Genomic DNA, 24,362 nt, shown 5'->3' with positions numbered 1-24,362 from the left:
CAGTTAGCCTGGCTCATGTACTTAGTCTAATTGTGCAGTTAGGCTGACTGTGTGGCTGATTTGACTCGTACTGTTAGTGCAGCTTGTACAGTTGTTCTGATCATGCAGTTAGTTTGGCTCCTGTGGTTAGTCTGGCTCATGCAAGTAGTTTGGTTTGTGTGGTTAGTGTAACGCGCGCTGTGAGTGTAACGCGCGCTGTTAGTGTGTTATATACTTATATAGGCAATAATCTTTATACATGTAAGTTTATTATCAACTTTAATCATAGAATCGAGCAACTCGGATAGGTCCATGATTCTCACAAGCAAGCATGGAGCATGCATATGGACTGGCAGTGCATGTCGGGCTGGACGATATGCAGATGAACTTTGTGTGTGTGTGTGTGCATACGCACACATTATATGGACAAAACTACTGGGTCACAGCCCTTAATCATTGAATTCAGATGTTTCATTCAGGCCCATTGCCACAGGTGACTAAGATCAAGCACCTAGCCAAGTAGTCAGATTTACAAGCATTTATGAAAGAATGGGTCATTCTGAAGAGTTCAGTGAATTCAAGCGTGGTGCTGTCATAGGATGCCACCTTTGCAATAAATCAGTTCAACTCCACACTGATGCCTATGGTTTTATAATGGGATGTCATAAACATTCCTGTAGGTGTAATGGCCAGGTGTCCCAATTATTTTGTCCATATAGTGTGTATGTGTGTGTTTACATACATATCAGTTTTTTTTTCTATGAAATGGGCTACATGATTGATTTTAAGTCAAAGCTACATGTCAGATGTCACAAACGCTTATTTAAAAATCGTGGTCAAAACGAAATGCAAATACAGGGTTCCTTCCCATTTTGCAAATATACAACTATTCATTGTAGCCATTTCCATTACTGCAAGCAGAAATCTCAAAATAAAGACAAGATAAATGATTTATTGGATGGATCCAATAAAACAGCCTCGAGCTAAAACCCTTTCACTCCACTATGTCTACCAACAGCGTTTTAAAAAATCAGTGTATGACATTGCTTTTAAAACAGAAGGTGTATGTTCATGAACAAAATAATTACAATCTCAATATAAAACCTATTTGGCAAATGGCTCTAAGACCAGAACCAGTGAAAGTGCACTTATTAACTGGAACGACTATCAAGTTATAACTCGATAAAAATATAACCTGACGAGTAATGTGCGCAACTGTGCTTAACATTACAAAACTAGTTTTACTAGGAGTAAAACAGGCTGCAGACAGCTGGTAATCTGAACAGACAGAGTTACCTGTACCGGTGTAATGTTAAACTTACTGATTAGTTAGTGGTTCCAATCAGATTGTATGGATTGGCAGCCGGACTCTGTTGTGTCGTTAACGAGCATGGGGGATCCATGGCACTGCAGCCATCAGAAGTGTGCGGTGGGTATGTACACTTACTCTGGGGTGGCAATGGAGGTTAGCGTGGGGTGGGTTGCCACTGTCCTTCCTCCTGCTGTCCCCTGTCCTGAGATCCAGGTTTCTGTCACTGTGAAGCAGGAGGTCCGGAAGAGATGGGGAGAGTATTTCACAGTAAGGAGCAGCACTAGTGTATGTGACACTGTGACTTTGGTGGCATAAATAAACTGATAATCCTGCTGTAATGAAGTGAACAAACACCTGTCAGGCATTTCAGCTATGTTTGTGTTTTTAATTAGTCTCATTTCCGCTGTAATTCGTTTTCGAGCTGCTCTTAGCTCTCCTGTAGGTAGTGCAGGAATATGCTTCGTTTGAGCCTGTAATCTAAATCTTGGTTTTCACCTGAGGCCTGCAATCAGGATGAAGTTCTTATTGCTGATACACTGGATTACTTCCCCTTGCAGCTCAATACTGGTGATTGGTATTGAATTGGACTGGTGTCAGTGTGTTAATGTACTGAGTATGTAAGGTGGACTGGTTTCAGTGTGTTAAGGTACTACGTATATAAAGAAGACTGGTGTCAGTGTGTTAAGGTACTGAGTATATATGAAGATTGGTGTCAGTGTGTTAATGTACTGAGTATCTAAGGAGGAACAAGGTAAAAGTGTGTTAAAGAACTGGAGTATCCAACTGTATACCTGAGAATTGTGTAAATTGCTAGGTTATTTGGTTTGCATTGTTTTTCATGGGTCATTGAATAACGAAGTAAAATAATCAGAAAATTCCAACATACATATTAGTGATTTAACAATGAGTGACTTTTTAAATGAAATAGAAGCCTGCCTGGAATCAGGAAGTTGCAGTATTGCCAGTCTTCCATGCTGATTTTTGTTTTGTATAGTGCTAACTCTGCTGTAAATCTCCTTTCTGAAAGGGCGCTCTCTCCAGCCACCTGTATCTGGCACTTTTTATGCAGGGCTCCTCGATTTCAAAGGTTTGGCCTCCTCTCTCCATGGGCTGCCTTTCTCGCTCGGGTTTTTCCAGGTTGGAATCAGCCAATCACAGTCATGTCTGCCCCTCACAATCGGACCTGGCCGGTGAAGGACACAGGAACTGGCCCAGCCACCATCCGGTAACTTCGGTCCTTGTACCTATTTGATGACGACTTCAGCTATAACCGTCATTTGACCCTCCCGCACCGTCCTTTGTCACACCGAAAGCGGACTTAGAAAGGGGAGAAACACGTTTTTATTAATGAAGAGTGAACCTGAAAGGGAAACAAGTGCAGTGAGCGTCTGTCCTGCCCAAAGCCTGTGACCTCACCCACTGGGGTCGCTCCTGTCCTGCCCAAAGCCTGTGACCTCACCCACTGGGGTCGCTCCTGTCCTGCCCATCTGGCGCAGCTTCTGTCTGCCGCCATCTTCCCTGCCCTGTTTTTTTCAACACGTCTCTTTTGAAGCTAAACATTTAAGCTTTTTCTGTAGGTGTTGTTGTTTTCTGACTCTCAGTTCTGAGAGCAGTGGCATGCTCGTCATCAGAGTCGCAGCCTCGTCAGGTTGCCTTTACCTCTCCGGGCCCCCCGCCACATCATGCTGAGTGGTCTCTGTGAGAGTTGCGGGCAGCCCAAAGTGGGCTGGGGTGGGGGCTGCAGGTTTCGGCCCCGCCATCTTCTCTGCTTAGCTCGCTCCCTTTATCTGACGTGAACAGAGAGTAGCGTGTACAGATGCGTCCAGGGATGGTGAAGAAGAGCTTCAGTCTGACATTTTCATGCACGCTGCCTGAACGGCGTGCAGAATGGAGAGCCGAAGCGCATTAAGCACAGAGCTGAACCCTTCAAAGGCTCCGTCTGCTGCTGCGTTTCTAGGAAAAAGGTGCCGGGTTCTGAGACAGGGCCGCCGGGGGAGGGGGGCAGACTGAGCAGCCTTTTCACCTGGGAGAGGTTATGTGTGAGCGTGCCTCTCATGAGGAGGGGGTGTGTCTTGCTTTTGCAGAGTGAAGACAGATGTGACCAGGACCTCGCGATGGAGGAGAGGTGTCCCAGCAGCGTCCCCCTGCGTCGAGTGGGCCGTCCCGGGCGAAAGCGCAAGCTGCTGGCAGTGAGTATGCCCTCCCCGTTCTGTGTGTGTCTGTGTGTGGGGGACAGACCCCGGGGATCGTTATTCACGGAGGGGAGGAATATCAAGGATACCAGGCTTGATTACCCTGTGGTGAGTGATTCCTGACCCGGAAATCTGCCTCTCTGGGGTACAGACTGAATCAGGTGTAAAGCTGGGATGTCCTTCTGTGCCTAGCAGCGCTTATTTGGGTTTGTGGCCCTTATTCAGGAATCGCAGAGAAAAGGCTGGGGCTTAGTGGCCTGCTATTGGTCGCTCTCCGGTGACACGCGTGGCGTCGCTGCCATTGGACGAGCTGTAACAAGCGCGCATTGTTCCGGCGTGCTTGTGGACCCTGTGGCCGGGGGGCTGTACGGGAGTCACGTGAGGCTGCGCGGCCCGTCGCGTTCACGCGCGCCGCACTGTACTGCGTTGCCATTTAAGGAAATGTCGGCCCCGTTTACTGCCGCCATTCTGCTTTTTTGTGGAGAGCAGCGCGTAGATGAGGCTCTGTGTGTGACCGCAGAGTCATGGAGATCCCAGGGTCCCCATAGCAACTGCCGCTCGCCTCGGCACGGCAATTAAATGCTCATAACATCATAACAAACGAACACTTTATGAAAAATTGTGGCCAGTTGCCATGGGGCGACGTTAGGGAAGCCTTTAAATGGCCTTATGTTTATATGTGTGTGTGTGTGTATATGTCTGTGTCTGTGTGTGTATATGTGTGTGTGTGTGCGTGTGTGTGTCTGTGCCTGTGTATATGTGTGTTTTTGTGTATGTCTGCCTGTGTCTGAGTGTGTGTGTCTATGTCTCTGTGCCTGTTTATATGTGTGTGTTTTTGTGTGTGTGTGTGTTTGTATGTGTGTGTCATGTCTGTGTTACTCATCTTTACACTGATAACTGCGAACCGCTTCAATATGTTGCAGTGCGTGGATCACAGCACATGGCGAATGAGCCGCCAAGAGGTGCGGCTCTTTGTGTTACTCTGTGAAAACTGTGAAAGTAACGTACTGGATGCCTTTCAGCCGTGAAGGCGACTCGCATGAATGTCAGGCGGCCAGCGTGACGCTTCTGCGTGTGTGTTCTGTACGAATGCGTGAGCGTGTTTAATAAGAATATGTTTTTATTTTAAGGGTATTTCTTTTTGATCGCACTTCCTGGTTTGGTTACATTCCCATGGTAAGCGCGCAAACCGTCAGGCGACTCGCTTGGCCTGCATGTTACACCGCATGCTATTGTGCCGGTTTGGCGTAACCTCACAGCAGTCCGGCCCGGTGCAGTTACTCATTTAACTGCATGTAGCGGCTGCCTTAATGGCGTTTCGAACTCGCTGCTAACTGAAGCTCTCCTGCCTGATGCTAACACAGAGAGCCCTGTACGTAGGTGTAGCTCTTGGTGCCCTGGGCTGGAGTCAGGCAAGGAGAAAATGGTGAAATGATGAGTGTGTCTCTTATTTGCTCTGCGTACAGCTTTGCGTGTGGGTGGTTAAAATGCTGCATATTTTCTAGATGTTGGTGTTCTCTCTAATAAACTAACCATACTCAGAAGATGGTTAAGGTTGTTTGCATGTTCTGCATGTTCTGTATATGTATATTTAATCTGAAATGTCATCATTTGGACTTTTGTGTCTGTTGGCAGCTCTACCCCCCACTCCCCCTGTCGCCTCTACCCCCCACTCCCCCTGTCTCGGTCTCCTCTACCCCCCACTCCCCCTGTCTGTCTCCTCTGCCCCCTGCCCACCTCCAGTCTCAGTCTCCCCTGCTCCCCCCACTCTCAGTGTCCTCTGTCCCCTGCTCCTCTCAGTCTCCTCTGCCTTATACTCTCTTCATTGTTTTCTGTCTTGGTCTGTTTTGATGGCTGCTGGACTCTGACCCAGAATAGCGAGGCCAGTGCTGGGTCATTAGGTTACTGTGACTCTTGCATAACTCCCGCTGCTCTCAGATGCCCGCATCCTTCAGAAAGTGATTCTTACTGCTCTCTTTCGCTCTCTTGCTTTTTCCTTCTCTCTCTTTCTCTCTGTCTCTGTCTGTACAGATTAAGCTTTGTTGACAGGGCCCTGACCTCTTACACTAAAACACAAACGGGCCCTGACCTCTTACACTAAAACACAAACGGGCCCTGACCCGTTACACTAAAACACAACTGGGCTCTGACCCCCTCTCCTATAACATGGCAGGCCGTGTCACTGTACACCCTGCAGGTGGTTTACGTGTTCAGTACATGAGCTGCAGTTTTACCACTGTGAGAAATGCTTCACTGGAATTTTTTGCTGCTTGTAGGGATGCGAGTTTGCAGCTTCATGAATGAGGCGTAGGCTTGTAGGCTGTCGTCGGCTAATCAAGTGGCCGGCGTTCTAGGAACGTTCCTACCTATTGTGATCTTTTCATTAGAAGTCCCATTTTAGGGGGTGGGGGGGTGGGTGCTGCGACTGTCATTTATCAGTCTGGTCTGATGAAACACTTCTGCATTCTGGAATGTCTGCTTGACTCTCTGGCGAGGTCCCAGGATCAGACAGTCCCCCTCGCTTCACTCTCCATGGAATTGCTCCAGTTTATTTCCTGACCTACTCGCCGTTTTTCCAAAAACTGATTTGGAAGCTATATTTGGCAGGAACTGAAATGGCGCCAAGTTCCCCCCACGGCCAAGCGGGGGCCCTGAGACTGTGGAGCGTTTTCTGGGTCGCTTGTAGACGGTGCTAATCTGGCATCGTATGACAGGCAGTTAATAAAGTGAGAAAATGTAAAGGTGTGATTTTAAGACACAGCATTGCTCTTTAAAAATCAATTAGCCAAATAAAATCGCCTTCCTTTCCATACCAAAAAATGTCGCTCTCATGCACAGAACATCCCTTCATTCCCAGAGTCAGATCATCAGGACCATCCTGGTATGTAAGACTAGTCAGTAAAGTCAGTGAAGGTCATTAGGAGCAGCCTAGTCAGAAGGACTAGTCAGCAAAGTCAGTGAAGGTCATTAGGAGCGGCCTGGTCGAAAGGACTAGTGAGCAAAGTCAGTGAAGGTCATTAGGAGCCGCCTGGTCGGGAGGACTAGTCAGCAAAGTCAGTGAAGGTCGTTAGGAGCAGCCTGGTTGGAAGGACTAGTCAGCAAAGTCAGTAGTCAGTAAAGTCAGTGAAGGTCATTAGGAGCAGCCTGGTTGGAAGGACTAGTCAGCAAAGTCAGTGAAGGTCGTTAGGAGCAGCCTGGTTGGAAGGACTAGTTAGCAAAGTCAGTGAAGGTCATTAGGAGCAGCCTGGTTGGAAGGACTAGTCAGCAAAGTCAGTGAAGGTCATTAGGAGCAGCCTGGTTGGAAGGACTAGTCAGCAAAGTCAGTGAAGGTCGTTAGGAGCAGCCTGGTTGGAAGGACTAGTTAGCAAAGTCAGTGAAGGTCATTAGGAGCAGCCTGGTTGGAAGGACTAGTCAGCAAAGTCAGTGAAGGTCATTAGGAGCAGCCTGGTTGGAAGGACTAGTCAGCAAAGTCAGTGAAGGTCATTAGGAGCAGCCTGGTCGGAAGGACTAGTTAGCAAAGTCATTGAAGGTCATTAGGAGCAGCCTGGTCAGAAGGACTAGTCAGCAAAGTCAGTGAAGGTCATTTGGAGCAGCCTGGATGGAAGGACTAGTCAGCAAAGTCAGTGAAGGTCATTAGGAGCGGTCTGGTCGGAAGGACTAGTCAGCAAAGTCAGTGAAGGTCATTAGGAGCAGCCTGGTTGGAAGGACTAGTTAGCAAAGTCAGTGAAGGTCATTAGGAGCAGCCTGGTCAGAAGGACTAGTCAGCAAAGTCAGTGAAGGTCATTTGGAGCAGCCTGGATGGAAGGACTAGTCAGCAAAGTCAGTGAAGGTCATTAGGAGCGGCCTGGTCGGGACGACTAGTCAGCAAAGTCAGTGAAGGTCATTAGGAGCAGCCTGGTCGGAAGGACTAGTCAGCAAAGTCAGTGAAGGTCATTAGGAGCAGCCTGGTCGGAAGGACTAGTCAGCAAAGTCAGTGAAGGTCATTAGGAGCGGCCTGGTCGGGAGGACTAGTCAGCAAAGTCAGTGAAGGTCCTTAGGAGCGGTCTGGTCGGAAGGACTAGTTAACAAAGCCAGTGAAGGTCATTAGGTGTGGCCTGGTTGGAAGGACTGGTCAGCAAAGTCAGTTAAGGTTATAAGCAGTGACTTGGTAGGAAGGATTAGTCAGCAGAGACCATCGGTACAATCCTGGTAAGAAGGACTAGTCAGCAAAGTCGGGGAAGCCCTGGTGAATGATTATACTGAGTATAGCAGTTAAAGTCATGCATAATGTGCTGTAGATGAAGGTACATTTTGATCCAGATAAATGTGTATGTAGCGGATTGCATAGTCTGCCATCTGCCAGAGAGGGTATGTAGCACAAATCACCGTCAAGCACATTATCACACAGCCCAGGCCAGGCATGAAGGTATCTGGGCTTGAGGTGTGCTGTCAAGATGTGGAAAATGAAAGAGGTGCTTGTGAATGGTGAAGACCATAAATCTGCAGGGGGTTTGGCTTATAAATACGTCAGCTGCTGGCTCAGACCCCATCTTCACCCTCCTGTTTGGAGTAATGTCTGGCAACACAATTAGCTCCTCCAAACAGGTACAATTAGCATTATGCCAAGATTTTTACACTGAGCTCTTTACATTGTACTGTGTATGGATTAGGGAATATAAAGTATGTATGTAAACCAAGTACACACACACAGCATACATAAACTGAGTACTCATTGGTACACAAATGAAGTCCTGAGTACACAAATGAATACTCATAGTGAGTCATGGCTTTGTTGTGTAGTTGGAGAATCAGAATAGAGTATTTCAGTGCCAATGTCTGGGCTTTTTACGCATGTGCACAAAAAACAACGGAAAATAATCAGATTACGCCGCGTGTCACCTGTCTGTGCCTTCAGTAGGTGGACAGTCCCCTGTGGAACAAGGTCATAGCTGAGGCTCTGGGACCCTCTGATGTCTGATGCGGTTTGTCCTTCTGAAAAGCAGATGGCCTGTGTTCACACGCATCCTTCGCGGGAAACTTCAGATTGGAGTTTGGGGTGGCCACAGTGATTTAAAGTGAGACGCAGCCTTCGGTCACTGACCTGTAATGATAGCAGTGTTCGGAGGCTGGACATCTCGTAGCCTCCAACAGGGGTTATACGACCTCTGTCGTGGTCAAATGAAAAATGTCAGTTTATGGTATAGGAGGGGGTTTGATTTCAGGTCTGTGGATGGAGAAGGAATGAGAGGGAGAGAGCGAATCGGCCATGCTTTGTGTCTGTTTTCCGGAAAGTGCCCCGCTAAATTAGCATGGTGCTGGGATGTGACGGCTCTGAGTGCTTTTTGGGAATGACACTCCGAGAGGATACCTCTGCCGCTTGCACCGACACTTCAGATAAACTCTTTGATTCCTTTGCTCAGTAACAGTATAGACATGTGATTGGCCGGTTAGTTTGTAATGCAATTTATATTACAGGGTTGATCATTGTAAGTAAATGTTGTTGGATCACACATAATAGATATTTAAAGTAGTATCACTCCCAGAGAGGCTGCGATTACAGTCCTGGGTGATGATAACAGTGACCTAGGGGTAGATGATGCCGTCTTGATGAAAAGCCTTATGGAGGCGTTTCCCTCTAGATGTGCTTCCTGAATAGGGCCACCAGACCCAAACTAACTGTGGCTGTGTGTGCGTGAGCCCATTCCATCACTCACTGAATAACTGGTTTTTATTAACTTTTATAGGATTGATGATTACTAAAAAAAATATATCTGTTATACTTGAGAAATCCATCCCCTCTAAGAATTTTCAGTAGGATGTGGAATATCCGAAATAATCCAAAGTATTGGACCATCTTGAGGTGTTTTCAGAGGGTTAGATAAAAATACTTAGTTCAGTCGTAGATGAAACATCAAAGTTCGGGAATGAAAAGATTTAGCTCCACGGCAGTAAAATGCGAGCTGGTCTGTCTTTGGTTTATCTTTGGCAAGACACTCACAGATACGGACAGGCTGCCATGTTTGGCAGTGGAGTTTATGTGGAATCACTTAGTTCGACGGAAGAAGGATTTCATTTTTTTTTTTAGGTGAAATGTCCCTGTAGATAAGACACAGACATACATGTATTTACAAGCAGTACGTCGGGTGTCTTTCAGATTATTTCTAATGCTCAGGATCTCAGGGGGCTCTTAATTTGACAAATAAAATGATAAATAAATTATTTTAAGTAATTTAAGCTGTTGGGTCGGCCATTTTACTGTCCGTAATAATTTCTAAAAGTGGTTTTTATTATTCATAATTCAACATGTATGTGAACCGATACCAGTTCTCTAAGTGCGTGTGGGCCTGTCACAGCTTTGTTCCGAAGTAGTTTATTTACGCTCATTTATTTATCAGATGCTTTATTCCAAAGCGATGCACATTTTGTGAGAAAGCAGGGCCAGACGGTCCCTGCAGCATTCGGGGGTTAGGGGTCTTGTTCAGGGGCTCAGTGGTGTGACATCACTCTGCTGTGTTTCTCTGTGACATTGGCGCACATCTCTGTATTAGTACACATGTTACACGCGTGGTGAAAAATAGCAGACTGAGTTTTTAATCTTCCAGAGCCAGTTATTAATTAACCATGCAGACACACACATGCACACCTCTGCTCTCCTGTTAATCACACAGCGTTTGTCTTTGTGTCTATATATGTGTGTGTGTGATGTGAGCTTGTCTTGCGCCAATCCATATGATGCATTAACGCCATCAGGCCCGAAATCATGCCACCATAAATCCATCGGCATTATGGACCTCTGAGAGAACAGGCGGTCGGGAATCCCGTACGGAGTCCAGCTGGTTTCAGCGTTGCACCAGACGCAGTACAAGAACAGGCCAAAAGGTTCACAATGGCCATGTGAGGCTGTCAAAGTAACTGCAAACAAAACCATTAATGTCCTAAAAATGTCAAATGAAGCGTTATTCGCTAGAAATAAATCGGAAATTAAAAAAAAGGCTAACAAACTACGTGATCCTGTTCACTCTGATTTAGCATTCAAGCAGTATAACCGTCACTGTCTGTGTGATTCATTCAGCAAGACGAACCATGCAGACATAATGTATGCGTGCTTGACTAATTATTCATACGTAACAAACGCAGGCATTTATCATAGTTTGCTGTGAATCACACTAAATAGAATCTGCAAAGCCTCTTTGTGAGGTGTCATAAATATGTATTTGGAAAGTGGATGATGGGTGTCGTGTCTCGGTGACCGGCAAGGCGTAGGTTCAGCTTAGAGACTCGCTCTGTCGCAGTGGAGGTGCGTGTTCTCCTCCTGCAGTAGGAACCCATGTGGTCAGGTGAGTGGACCATGTATGACTGTGTGCGTATCACTGTGTCTGTATCAGTGTGTGTATGACGTGTGTGAGTATCAGTGTGTGTGTATGACGTGTGTGTATCAGTGTGTGTGTATGACGTGTGTGTATCAGTGTGTGTGTGCCCGTGTGTGTATATGACTGTGTGTGTATCACCATGTATGTATATGACTGTGTGTGTGTGTGTGCGCCTGTGTGTGTGTGTATCACCGTGTGTGTGTGCCCGTGTCTGTATATGACTATGTGTGTGTGCCCGTGTGTGTATATGACTTTGTGTGTGCCCGTGTGTGTGTGTATCACCGTGTGTGTGTATCACCGTGTGTGTGTGCCCGTGTCTGTATATGACTATGTGTGTGTGCCCGTGTGTGTATATGACTTTGTGTGTGCCCGTGTGTGTGTGTATCACCGTGTGTGTGTGCCCGTGTGTGTATATGACTCTGTGTGTGTGCCCGTGTGTGTGTATCACTGTGTGTGTGTGCCCGTGTGCGTATGACCGTGCAGAAGCAGCTGGATGCTAGCTGGTTGCACGCTCCCTGACATTTGCACACCTGGTGGTGCATAATAGTGCCTGATAACTAAAGGCACCAAAGAAGCCCCCTGACAGCAGCCCTGCGGTGAGGTGTTCCTCTGCCCTTCCCACCCCGGCACGCAGGAATCTGCCGCCGCTTCCTGCAATTAACATGCTGTGGCCGCGGGTGCGGCCTTGTGAAGGGCGTGCGGAGGGCAGCCCCGTGCTCACAGGGAGCTGGCCCACAGATGGATGCCCGTCCTCAGGAATCCTCCCAGCCTCAGCTCTTTTACAGACGAGTATTTTCAGAGTCAGCCCCGTCATCACATCCCACTCTGTGCCTCCCTCACATCAGCAATTACCTGTACAGCAGAGACCCCCGCGTGTCCCCCTGTGGTTGGGCAGAGCACCGGCGGGGGGGGTGGTTGGGTGGGAGTTGGCAAAATATTTTCAGAAAACAAGGAACCCGCAACGTGCATTTTCTGATTTAAATGCTGTGGATCCAGGCTAATAATGTTCAGCAGATTCACTCTATCTCTGTTACGTGTTTGGTCTTCAAAGCATAATCATTTAATAAAAACACTTTTAAATGTAAAAATGTAAGAACTTATTCTTAGGTGTGACTCAGTGGGTTTGGATCCTGTGTCTGCAATCGGAAAGTCGCATGTTCACATCTCAGGGGTGGGGGAGTGATTTCAGCACTGGGCCCTGAACCCCCCCCCCCCAATTGCTCCAATATGTCACTTTGGATAAAAGCATCTGCTATATAAATGTGAAGTTGATGTTTTCTGAATCTAATGCTCATGATGATTGATCAGTATTATTAACGTTTGTGAAGCTGATCCTCTCTGAGGAATCGTTCCGGCGTGTCGCCCGGGGGGGGGGCAGGGCTTGACAGAGCCCTCGGTGTCCTGTTTTCACTGCACGCAAGGCACACATACCCATGAGCTTAGCGTGTCAGTCGGCAGAGGCTAAAGCCGGGACCCAGGACACGCCAAGGATGCGGAAGGTGGTTCCTTTCTCTCTCAGCCGGCTCACGTTCCTAGCTGAAGCCTGCCTTTGGGTGGGAGACCCTCCCCAGAGCCCCCCCGGGGGGGGGGGCATCCCATCATTTGTGTGGTTGGCGTCATTCCTAAAAACGCATTGCTTTTAAACACGCCACTCTTGCGTATCCCGCCACGCTGACGGATGTGAGTTATGAATCCTGGATGCCGATCGGTTAAACCAGGTTCTCTGTTCAAAGTATCTTGTTATTACAGTTCCTTCTGAAATATTACCACTAAAATGACAGATTTTGGTGTCCATTCACTGCTGACGTTGTGATGCGCCGTGACACATCACCGACTGCAGCAAGTAAGACGAGTGACGTATACAGCCGGATCAAATTTTTTGGGGGGCCCTGGGCAACACTTTACTTGGGAGGCCCCTCTACCCAGAAAACTGATGATCATTTCACTTTCTGTGCAAGGCAGGTAATTTAGGGGCCTTAGGCTGCTGCCTGTTCTGCCTGTAGAACTGGCCGTGTTTCCACCTGCACAAAAACATTTTAGCTCGATGTATATGGCTTTATTTTGTGCAATTTAAAAATTCTGTGTAATTATTCTTAACAAATGTATAAATGAATATATAATATACTGTGTATATATATATATATATATATATTTCTTTTTCATGATTTTGTCTGGCCTCCCTCGTGACAATCAGGCCCTAGGTAGCTGCCTAATATTCTAGCCTGGGCAGTGTATAGCTACCCCAGAGAGAGAGGGAAGGGTGACTTAAATTAGTTAAATTAAATTGATTAGTAAGCATAAGAGAGGACTTCCTGTTGAAGGACAATCACTTCCTGTCTGGTCCCTGCCTTGTTGCCAAAATATTCAATAGCTGCGATTTGTTTGAAAGCAGGGAGACCCACTGTAGCACGCAGTGTTCTTCAGTAAACCCACCATTGAATGTTTCATTGGCACTCTGCTGTTCATTGAACCTGAGTAAGTTTACAAAAACCATTTGACTTTATTCATAGAGGAAGCCCAGGGCCTTACACGTTAGTCCAAATGCGGGATTCGTAAGCAGCCTGCAAGCCCACCTTTCCGGCCACGAACAACACTATGAGGCGCGTCGGCTTGGTGGTTGCGCAACCATTCTGAATGTATATGGGCCTGGTGTTTAACTCCTATCTGCCAGATATTTTGGCTGCGTGGCTGCCGTTTGTCTCCCTGACAAAGCCCTGGCAAACAGCCGTCCGGGAATAGCCCTGAGAGAGTGGGCTGGCACGTCAGGGTGTTCGTGCTGGGACTTGAGTGAAAACCCAGCATTACCCAGATCGTGAAAAGTCAACAGAGCGAGGGCTGCGGCGTAGTAATCCACACAACTGCGCAGTGTCAGACAGAGCAGGCGGTCTGCGGATGTCTGTGCAGTGATGTCACTGCTCCTCGTGGTGGACGTGAACTTCCTGATAGCGAGGGCTGCAGACGCGTCCCTTGTTTCGTATGTGGCGTGTCACCTGTGGAAAAATGGTTGGAATGTGATTGTGGGATTGGCACCGTAGGCACTGTTTCATGACCCCGGCAGGAAGATGACTGTTTGTAGAATGGTGACACTTTATTGATTCCTATGGGGGGGGGGGCAGGTTTGCCTGCTTCCAAGAGAGCTCTCCAAGAGACAAAGAGACATACACATACAGGTGGGCACAAGTGTGGTAGGGGGTGGTGGTTAAGTTGGGGGTTAGGGGCCTCAGAGGCCCATCAGACATGTGACCATTTTGGCAAAGTTTGAACCGGCAATCTATATGGTTGAACACCATCTATATGGTTTCTGAATGTGCAAAATGGATAATGATGTCATACAAAGTACAAGTGAATTGAATGTTTCTGTAATTTTTCCCATTAGCTGGCATACTGTAGCGCTTGAGGACGTCAGGAATCTGAACCACAAGTCCTGCCATGCATCCTGACCGCTTGACTTTTGGTTTTGGTGTTGTATGTTCCTGGGGCCAGACCCATCTCCCAGAATCACCTGTGGTGTCTGAAGGATGCATGTTCTGCTGTGTTCCTTTTGGCTGGGGGAGCTTTTCTCCTTTCCTCACTGGTACATGCTGCTTCTCTGCTTCGGTGGACGTGCCGTCCTTGCGGCGGGTGGACAGACACCTGGGTGTGAATCTGACTCAGCTCTCACTCATTCCCTGAACCCTGTGAGAGCTGCAGTACTGTGTCATAAGGAAGAGTGTTGTTTCTAGGGTAACAAGAAACCCACCCCCGGCTACATATGCACACGTCTGGGGGCCGGGTGGAGTCTCTTACCCCTTTTTAATGTGACCATCTGCAGAACTCACATTAAGGCAGCGACATTCACCAGGATGAACCAGAATGAGGTCAGAGGAGGGGAGGTGCTACTTGGTGGGTTAAAGGTTAAAGGTTAAGTTAAGGTTACAGTGCTATGGTAAAGCAGAGGTCAGCTCCATCCACACAGCCTTCCATGACATTCCAGCTCCCAGCACCTGCATTAACATAAGATGATTTTAGTTAATGGTTTCTGCCCCATTCTTAGAATTTGGAATCAAGGAGAGGAGGGATTTTTCCCAAGAGTGTGTAGCGTAGGTCTGTTTGACTGAAACAGCCGTAGCACAACCACCATTAACTATGGGATCTCTTGTAAGTGAATCTGCTCATAATGCTGTAATGTTCTGGAACTGTACTGTTGATTAATTTAGCAGTTTCTCTAATAAGTTTTTGGGGAACAGAGGCATAACAATCAGCTTATATGCAATTTTTGGGATTGAAATTTAAAGGGTTTATAACAGAGGGTAAATGCTCAGAAAACGACAGAAAGAATGAAGACTGACACTGGGACTCGAGATGAAACACAAAGCCTTTACTCTGCGCAGAGTTAATTGCAAACTCACGTCTTTACTCTGGGACAGTGCAGAAGACAGAGGTGTGATCCTATTCATAGCCTAGAAGGATTCTTCAGTGATTGACCAACAGGACCAGTCAAAAGTTTAAGTACATTGGCTACTTGAAACTATAGTTTTCCAGGCTTTAAACTGTTATTGTTTAAACACTTGTCTAGTAACAGAAGTGGAAGTCAGTTTGATTGCATAATAAGCCAGTATTGAGATATATTTTTTATAAGACACAGAAGCACATGAACTCTGAATGTGTTTCCTGCTGTCAAACTCTTATCTGCTTTGCTGGTGATCCTTACCAAATCTCAAGTAGCGTGACTGATTGGGCAGTCAACTCTTCAGCAAGATCACAACCCTAAACACGAGGCCCAATTGTGCAAGAACTGTCTGGTGAAGAAGAAAAGTGAAGGTCAACTAAAACTGTTCACCTGCCTCCAAACCTCTGTGTCACAGAGCTTCTGTGGGACGAACTGAACAGAAGAGTCAAAGACAAGCATCCCACAGGCCCCCACCTTCTCTGGGGATTGCTGAAGAAGAGCCGGGAGGAGCTGTTGACAGCCGGTGGCTTGTGTTTGTGAAGCTGTTTTCATGACTAATGGTACCACTCTTGAGGAATACAAGATATAGAGAAATGCTTTATTCCTACCTATGTTATTTATAGAGAAATAAATGCTGTAAAACATCAAGTGTACTCTTAGACCTTTGAGTATCACCGTGTATAAAAGACGATAGCTGGGGAATGTGTAATGATCCCGTCACTGGTGTTTCTGTGGCTGAATTCATTGTAGACGCCATGCTTCAGACTGTGCTTCCAAAGCACCCTTCTTGTTTATTAGATGTGGAGTTAAGCTCCTGCTTTGCCTGGGAATGGTACGCAGTCATCAAATCTATAAATTGGACGGACGCCACCACCTTGGGCCCCTTTAAATATAGCCATAACTTTTGAGTTGTTAGTTTACAGTATGTTAGGCTGTTTAGCTGGCTGTCCAGTTGACGTCAGCTGAGTTCTCAGGCCACTTTCAGCTCAGGTTTGGTATTTAAGCACGGCTCGTACCCGCTTGTGTCAGAATAAGCTAAGGGTGTCAGAATCATGCTCCGGAAGCCATTAACCAGGCGATTCAGGTTAGAGCTATGGGCCCAAGCAAAGAGGGCACCAACTGATTCTGTTATTGTGTCATTTCCACACGCTAATGCTAGCTGTTCACTGCGGATCTGAGAAAGTGTGTGATTTCCACACGCTAATGCTAGCTGTTCACTGTGGACCTGAGAAAGTGTGTGATTTCCACACGCTAATGCTAGCTGTTCACTGTGGACCTGAGAAAGTGTGTGATTTCCACACGCTAATGCTAGCTCTTCACAATGGTGTCATTTCTACATGCAAATGCTAGCTGTTCACTATAGGCATATTAAAAGTGTGATTTCCACGTAGTAATGCTAACTGTTCTCTATGAGCCTGTTAAAACGTGTCATTTTAACACGCTTATGCCAGCTGTTCACCGTGGGCCTCATTTTTACATGCTAATGCTAGCTGTTCACTTTTCTTTGTAATCGTGATAAGGTGTATTTAAAGCCATTATGGTCATGGTTGTGGGTTTGTTGGGTCTCTGACAACACCGCCCTAGATGGATGAGTGCAGTAGCCCCAGGATGTGTCTGTGGTGCCGTAATGGCCGACCTCAGGCATGTTGCAGAAGCACACTGATGGGTCATTTAGCGTGTAGGGTGTTCTCCGCTTCACCCTGCCTTCTCTGAGTGACAGGTTTACAGCCTGGGGTTAGCTAAGATGGCGGCCTCCTCTCTCTGCCCTTGGCCCCCTATCAGACTGTTATTTATGAGGTTCACAGCGCTGAGTGGGCAGTCGGACAGAAATGGCATTTAGCATAAGTAAACGCCGTGGGTGGGTAATGTGTAATTAACCAATGAGATTCGCAGCGTGTGTATGCATGTGTGTGTGTGTGTGTGTGTGTGTGTGTGTTCACGCCAGTGGGACAGACTGTGTGAGCTTCGCACTCTCATGTGACTGAAATATAACCAAAATAGCAGAATAATCAGTAGCTGAGCTGAGCATCTGAGTGTTTCCTGTTAGATGTGGTGTGTTCTTGGCCTGCCTGCTTCTTCTGCCCGTTTGTAGCGCGGCAGGTCTTTCCGCTTGGATCCGTGGCTTAGTGTCGTGTATAGGGTGGCCATTTTGTGCTCTGCCTTACTCCTCTGCTCTCGTGGTTTTTCATGCTAGCTCTGTTGGCTGCTCTCTGTCTGCATGCTGTAGATAACGAGGCTGCGTTTCCCTTCTAAGCTCCTCTGCGATTTTAAGTTCCGGACGTCTCTGTCAATCTTGGTGTTTCCTCCGTTGTGCTCTGCTGGTGTCCATTGTTGTGCGAATTCAGCACCGTGTCCCAGCGCAGTCTCAGTCAATGTCAGAAAATGCAGCATTGGCGGGAGATGGTGAGTGATGTATTAACACGTAATGTGTAACATATAAGTAACGTATAAGTCAAAGGCTAATCAGCGTCCACATTGAGGGTGTGACTCTGTGCCCTTGGAGGACTGTCACAGAATGCTGTTAATCATCAAGCTCATTAGAGCACAGGGGCGCTCAGCTGCACCACTGGGACCCCCTGCAAAACAAGCCCTCTGGCCAGTGTGCCGAAAGAGTATCTTGCCGAAAGACGCTGTTGCAATATGGCATTCGGCCCCAACCTGGTGCATTTAAAAAGAATCTTTAACGGCAGTGTGGGAAAGTGAGAAATGGACTCGTGAGATGGGGAATTTCCAAATATATAGGCACCCTGTGACCAGGGACTGGTGGAACCAATCAATTCAAACCGTCACGGTCACCTGACCCCCTAGCCCCTCCCCACCGCACAAGCACCTTTTTGTCCAGAGCTAACATAGCTATTATCAGTATCAGAAAACTTTATTAATTCCGAAGGAAATTGCTTTTTCTTATTATGGTAATCATGGAGCATAGAGGCTGTTGAGTGTTTATAGTGGTGTAAATAGTTTGTTCTGTTGCGAATCAGTTGCATGGTAAAAATCCTCTACAACAGACTGCCCACCCCCTCGGACGTGGGGCATCGCAGACCAACAGCAACCTGGGCGTCTGGAAGGCTATGGACACAGTCTGTGCTGGCTGGTCGTCCTGCGTCTGACATCCCGTGCAGCACAGTGCTGCGTTAACGCGCTCCTCTTGTCATGTCGCAGCTAAACACGCAGGACAGGTTTGCTTAAGGGAGGGGGGGCTCGACACCTACAGGACAGGAAAGCGCTTAAGACGTTTGTCCAGGGTTTTTACTCACGCTGCGCCGCACTCTATATGCATGTCACAGTGGTCCGGCTCCCTGTCACAGTGCGCCATCAGATGCGGTCCGCTAACGAGGTTGTTCCGGCACGGCGCCAATGTGAATGAATTAATGAATGAATTGGAGGCTTGTGAGGGAATAAATCTGCTGCCACTGACAGGTGCCCGAGACCCGCGCTGGTCCCCTTCTCATGCCAGTCTGCCACAGGAAGTCAGTGGCACATAACCAAGGCTGATAGCGAAGTACTGGGAGGATGGGTTCTGCCTTTAAAAAAAATACAATTTCAGACAGAACAATCGATCAGCTCCTTTTTTGACGAAAAATTTTCGTCAGAGTTATCGTCAACGACCTTTATTTTCAGACTAAAACGAGACGATAACTAAATAAAAATGATTTTGTGACACCTAAGACTATGTTAGTGTATTGACAATTTCGTGAACGAATAAAAACGAGACGAACATGTTTGCCAGAGACTAGATCCAGTCAGAACTAATGTAGTTCGCGTAAGGCAGGCATCATGATCAGTTAGAGCAGGGGTGCCCAAAGTGGGGCCCGCGGGCCAAGGTTGGCCCGCCGTACTATTTAGATTGGCCCGCCAATGAATATCTAAAATAAATTAGAATGTACATGCACGGGTTTTTGGCGTTGCCGTGATTTGTTTGATGACGCGATCGGCATGCTATAAAAATGCACATGCATGTCGGCTAACAACAAAAGGCATATGTGCACCAACTAAAAGCGGAGATTTACCAGTATACAATAAAAACCACCGTCGATTCTCGATACAAACCTTTAATTATATTATCCAACATTGCAAACACAAAGATCGCTCACAAAAAAACCTGCGGGGTGTAGTCCGTTGTTACAAAAAGCAAATCTGCAGTGTCAAAATTACATTCACAAGTCATTTCGCTCTGACAGCTCTGAAATGTATCATACACGCAGTTAATATGGTTTCTTTACAATGTCTAAAATGCTTTGTTGCTTTTTACCTTTAACAATCTGCTTGAAAACAAATGCTTCGATATTATTTATGCTGTCTAAAACATTCCATCCCCTACAAAAGAACCATACTGTCGAATTTTCTGTAGCATTTGTATCACCTCACCGGCAGAGGGAATTGGTTCCAAATCTTCGTCCGCATCTTCTTCATCTTAGTTGTCATTGCCGCATGCAGATATGCTTGGCTTTGGTTTTGATGGGGATTTACCTAGATCGCGTTTCACCTGCGTTGTTCAGCGAATTACCATGCGAATGCGATTTGAATACGCGCTGTTTAGCACTTGTGATACATTTTAAAAAGCCGGCGATTAGTCACGGGGATCGAGATAACCGATGTTAAGTGGCGATTTTGGCCCTCTTTCGTGCTCGAGATATTAGGGCTCGGCGACATAAAAGAATCGACATAACCGATGAGAAATACTATTGCAATAAGGGAATTTGGCGGTTCCACTTCAAAAACGTCGATTTACTAGGGTTGGCGAGTTGGCCAAGGTCGAGATAAGTGGGTTCGACTGTATATTATACAGTCCTCACTCATGGTGCTTTGATTACATTTGAAATATCTAAGACTAAAATTGAAATACAAGCAACTATAAGGGTAATGTAGAGTATATCTGTGCACATATGTACATTTCCACACTTCATAAATAGTCATATTTTAACAATTTACAAAAAGTCCCATGAGTCTTTGCTGCCGCACTTTGTTTGGCAGCACTTACATCTGTGAACAGACTTTTAGTGTAATGAACCTTAACAAGTTCAGGCTCAGAAGCACTCAGACTGACCCACACCTACAGGACATCCTCAGCCTCTCAGTGAGTCAGCTGCAACCTAATATTGATAGGCTGATAAACGCCAAAGAACAGCTTCATGTTTCTCACTAGTGGTGCAATTATATTGTTGCTACTGTTGTTGTGTTGCTGTTGGACATGCACTCTTTGACATTTTGCACTACATGTGATTACAAAAGTTTAGACGTGCTCTAAATGCCTATATAGGACTTATTTGTCATATTTTGTTTAATGTTATTTACACAGAAAGGAAGGTTAGATAACTGTTTGATAAATAAAAGTACTTTACTTTACTATTAGTGTTTGTATTTTGTGTAAAATATTACATTTGGCCCGCGGTCCTCCGATAGATTTTCATTTTGGCCCACTAAGGGAAAATGTTTGGGCACCCCTGAGTTAGAGGAAATTTCTTGAAGCAAAGGTTCGGAAGACCATAATGTCTATAACTATTTAGTGTGAAATATATTTAAGTAGCCTATTAGTTGTATCAACATCTACTAAATAAAGGTAGGGCTGCATTTCAAAATAAGAGAAAATAAAAGGTGAAAATTGTGCATGTTTAAAAAAAGTGCTTAACTTAAGCCGTAAAACCCTAATACAGTAGTGTCTATGTCATATATTTTAGTGTTCATGGATTTAAGTATTGGTTTTCTATAATCCCACACCGGTAATAAAATTAAAGTCTCGTTTTAATATAAATACATACGAACTTATCACTTTAATCGCTGTTAGAGTAGGATATGAACGGTCGTATTATTTCAAAAAGATGTAAAAACGTGACGTGTTTTTCTCATATTCGTTTTATATTTGTCAGAGTAATAACGCAAACGGAATGACGATCCGTTTCAGGCGAAAACAGCGCATTTTACATTTGATTTATAACGCGGGGTTGCCAACTTCGGCCAACTGGCTGGAGTGAGATTTTCAATTCGAGATGTCTGCACACATATGTTACAGTTCTTACCTTGTAAATAGTCTGCTTCTGTTTTTAACCGTGTAAATACAGCTAGTTTTACATTTATAATGGTATAATATAGATATTTGCCATAAGATTTCCTGTGTGAGTCTAACCCTCCTACTTATGATACTGATTGTTCCTATAAGTACCCCAGTTCAGCCTAATTATTACTTGAAATTTGGTTTCACAGTGAACTTTAGTTCACATATGCAGTAGTTGCACATAGTTGCATCAGTCTAAAGTGCTCGTCCGTCATCTTCTAGAATTGGTCTGACAAACATCTTCACCGTGTAAATCATTTCCCATTAAACAACCTGCTGTGAATTTTAACACATTTCCAGAGCTGTTTTCTGCGTTCCTGTGCATGACATTCCACATGTGTGTGCATATTCTCTAAAATGATGATGTCATTAATGAGTGGCAGCTGTGTGTTCATTCGCAAATGCAGAGCAGAGCCAGGACCTGATGCAGAGACACACTGCATAAAAGGCAGCTTTCAGCTTTTACCAGAGAGGGTGTAATTAACCAAAGGTTCAATATCCTTTGGTTCTGGCCGTTTTGTCAGTGCCCGTTACTGGTTCCAGAGGTAGTCTGCCCCCTTTTACGGGGCCCCGAGGAAACCGGCCCCCCGTTACGGGCCCCGAGGAGTCTGGTTCCCCTTTTTTTTTATTATAAATATTTTCATTGGAAATGTCAATAAAAAAGATTGAATACAATGAACAAATGGCAGACATTTCCCCATTTTTCCCTTTAACAATGAACAAACCCCCACCCCCCAACATTGGGTTCACTCACATGGAACATTGAGAACAAAAAAACAAAAACTAGTAGAAGATTACAGAAATAAATGACCATGTACATTGTTGGCCTGTATGTATCAACTGCCAACTTATAGTCACACATATACATAATACAATACATACATAAATATCAAGTGGATGCAGGAGATAAACTTCTCCAATATCTTCTTATACATTTAAAGAATCTGAAAAAGAGCAAAAGTACTGTAAACAGTAAGCCAGGAACATCCCCCCACCAAAAAAAAAGGACTACCATTATGGAATAGTGGACATAGTTTTAATCTTACCCAAGTAAGATAAAATCGGGCCCCAAATAGAGAAGAATCTTTTCTAATTGTTTAAATTGAGACAGATCGGTTAACCATAAGGACAATCTGGGAGGGTTTGCTGGTTTCCAGTGGGCCAGCTCCCTTTTACTGAGTCTCAAGGAGGCTGGCACCCCGTTATGGGACCTGATACAGTGTTTATTACCATATTCTTCTTGCAGTCAATCTGAACAGCCTTATAAACTCCTCTCTTGGGGCACGGGACCATTAAATGCATCTGTGATAGCAGCAGGTGACATGGGCCAGTTTCGATATCACAGGATGTCTGTGACGCTGAACAGGAAGTGACGTATTGCGCTCCATGTGGCCTGGAAGGCAGGAATGTGGAGGCAGGAAGTGCGGTGTCAAAACGTGCAGCTCTCGTCCTGTGATCAGAGCGCTCTGGACTTCTGCTTTCACTCTTCATCATGGTATGTCCAACCCACTAACTCCGTTGTTTTTTAACCTCAGTGTGGGGGTGGGGGGGGGCTGGGGGTTGATTGAATTCTGCATGGACTGTGGCCGCATGTTCCTCAGTGAGTAAAGGCCGGCCCTGTCGTGAATCTTCATGACGTAAATATTGCACGCGTCGCCTCACAGGAAGGGCATGTCACCTTTAGCTGCTGAACCACGTCCAAAACATCACGATCTTCAGACAAACTGACTTCGGGTTGTATAAACGGCCATCATCTTCTGAGTACCTGTGAATGGTTTCTGGTTCTGGCCTGCTTCTGGTTAAACGTTTCCCATCGTGTCGTTTTCATCCTCCGATTCTGTCTGTGTACCTTACACTGCCCATACTTGTCCGTGCCTTTATTTAGACCTGGTTGTTTACTACAGCACATGTTAGGTATGGCACGGTTCATGAAAAAAAAACGTTCGGTTCGCTTGTCTCAGTTCGGAGCGTGCATGCGTCGCACGGTTCGACGCTTCATGACATGCGCAATGTAGCCTCGTGCCCCGTATGTGACGTCAGTGTGTTTCCCTTTCGCGCGAAAGAATAGGCTATGGGTGTGTCCGAAATCGCGCACTTTTAGTGCGCGATTTTAGGGCGTTCACACTGACAACAAAGCCAAAATTCAGTGCACTGAAAGTACCCGGATGGTGCACTGAAAACGGCCAGAAAACGCAGTGCAGAATGATGGACACTACTCGCACTAAACGGACGCCATTTTGACTACGTAGCGGAAGGGGAGGGACTTTCGGCAAGTTTTCATTGTTAAATTAAGGCGGACAATTAACACAGACACGTAAGCCCAAGCGGAGGCAACTGCTTCATATAAATCTAAGTAACGTTAATAAAATTATTTTACTGATGTATACTGCGGTGTGTAGCCTGGCACTCTCTGATGACAGTTATAGATAATTTGAGTTTGCGATTATATCGACATAAAAGTTTGCACACGTAAATGTTAGAAGTTTTTTAGCCGGTTAGACGGTAGTAGATAGGTTATATACACGCAAATAAAACCACAAGGAAATTCATTGTAAACAAAACACGGCAGATATTTTGGCGCGCTAGAGAATCGCGATCAAATGCTAGTCCGTCACTTCCGGTAAGTGCAAAACGTTAGTGTTCCATTTAGGGCAGCACTTACCCATGGTAGTGTGCACTACAGAAGGAAGTGCGCAGTGCGCACTACGCACTACATCTCAGTGCACTGAGGCAAGTGCGCGATTTCGGACACACCCTATATGCACAGAGCGGTGTGACGTAGTTCGGGTAAAAGTTCAGCCAGCTAAGTAATTTCCGGTAGCCTTTCGTTTGCTGCGTTTAGCTCGTGTTTTCGGCGTTACCACCCAGTCTCTGAAGAAAACGTTTAAATTTCAGCCGACGGATAGCACAACATCTGAACACTGTTGTGCGCCTTTGTTGTGTGACTTTATTTAATGTGCGGTTAGGCACTTTGTTAAAGAAAATTAAGTTATCTGTGACAAAGCACTCCAGTGAGTGTCATGCCTCGATCGTCCGCTCTTTCCGTGTG

At 46.0% G+C, this 24,362-nt stretch overlaps 1 protein-coding gene across 5 annotated transcripts in view; it reads left to right on the top strand.

The window, feature by feature from the left end:
• The window catches only part of LOC111851525 (DNA (cytosine-5)-methyltransferase 3A), a 112,349-nt gene that overhangs the window by 16,093 nt on the left and 71,894 nt on the right, over window positions 1–24,362 (top strand). For 4 of the 5 annotated variants that reach the window (XM_023826533.2, XM_023826532.2, XM_023826529.2 and 1 more), the window contains exon 3: window positions 3,376–3,480. In XM_023826533.2, the coding sequence (XP_023682301.1) occupies window positions 3,376–3,480 (105 nt within the window). Of the gene's footprint in view, window positions 1–3,375; window positions 3,481–22,427; window positions 22,809–24,362 lie in introns of those variants that run through there. The other variant, XM_023826534.2, reaches the window with a different exon arrangement.

This window comes from Paramormyrops kingsleyae, chromosome 19 (assembly GCF_048594095.1).
Source record: "Paramormyrops kingsleyae isolate MSU_618 chromosome 19, PKINGS_0.4, whole genome shotgun sequence".
In the NCBI taxonomy this organism is placed as follows: Eukaryota; Metazoa; Chordata; class Actinopteri; order Osteoglossiformes; family Mormyridae; genus Paramormyrops; species Paramormyrops kingsleyae.
This window is presented reverse-complemented; position numbering and strand designations above follow the sequence as displayed.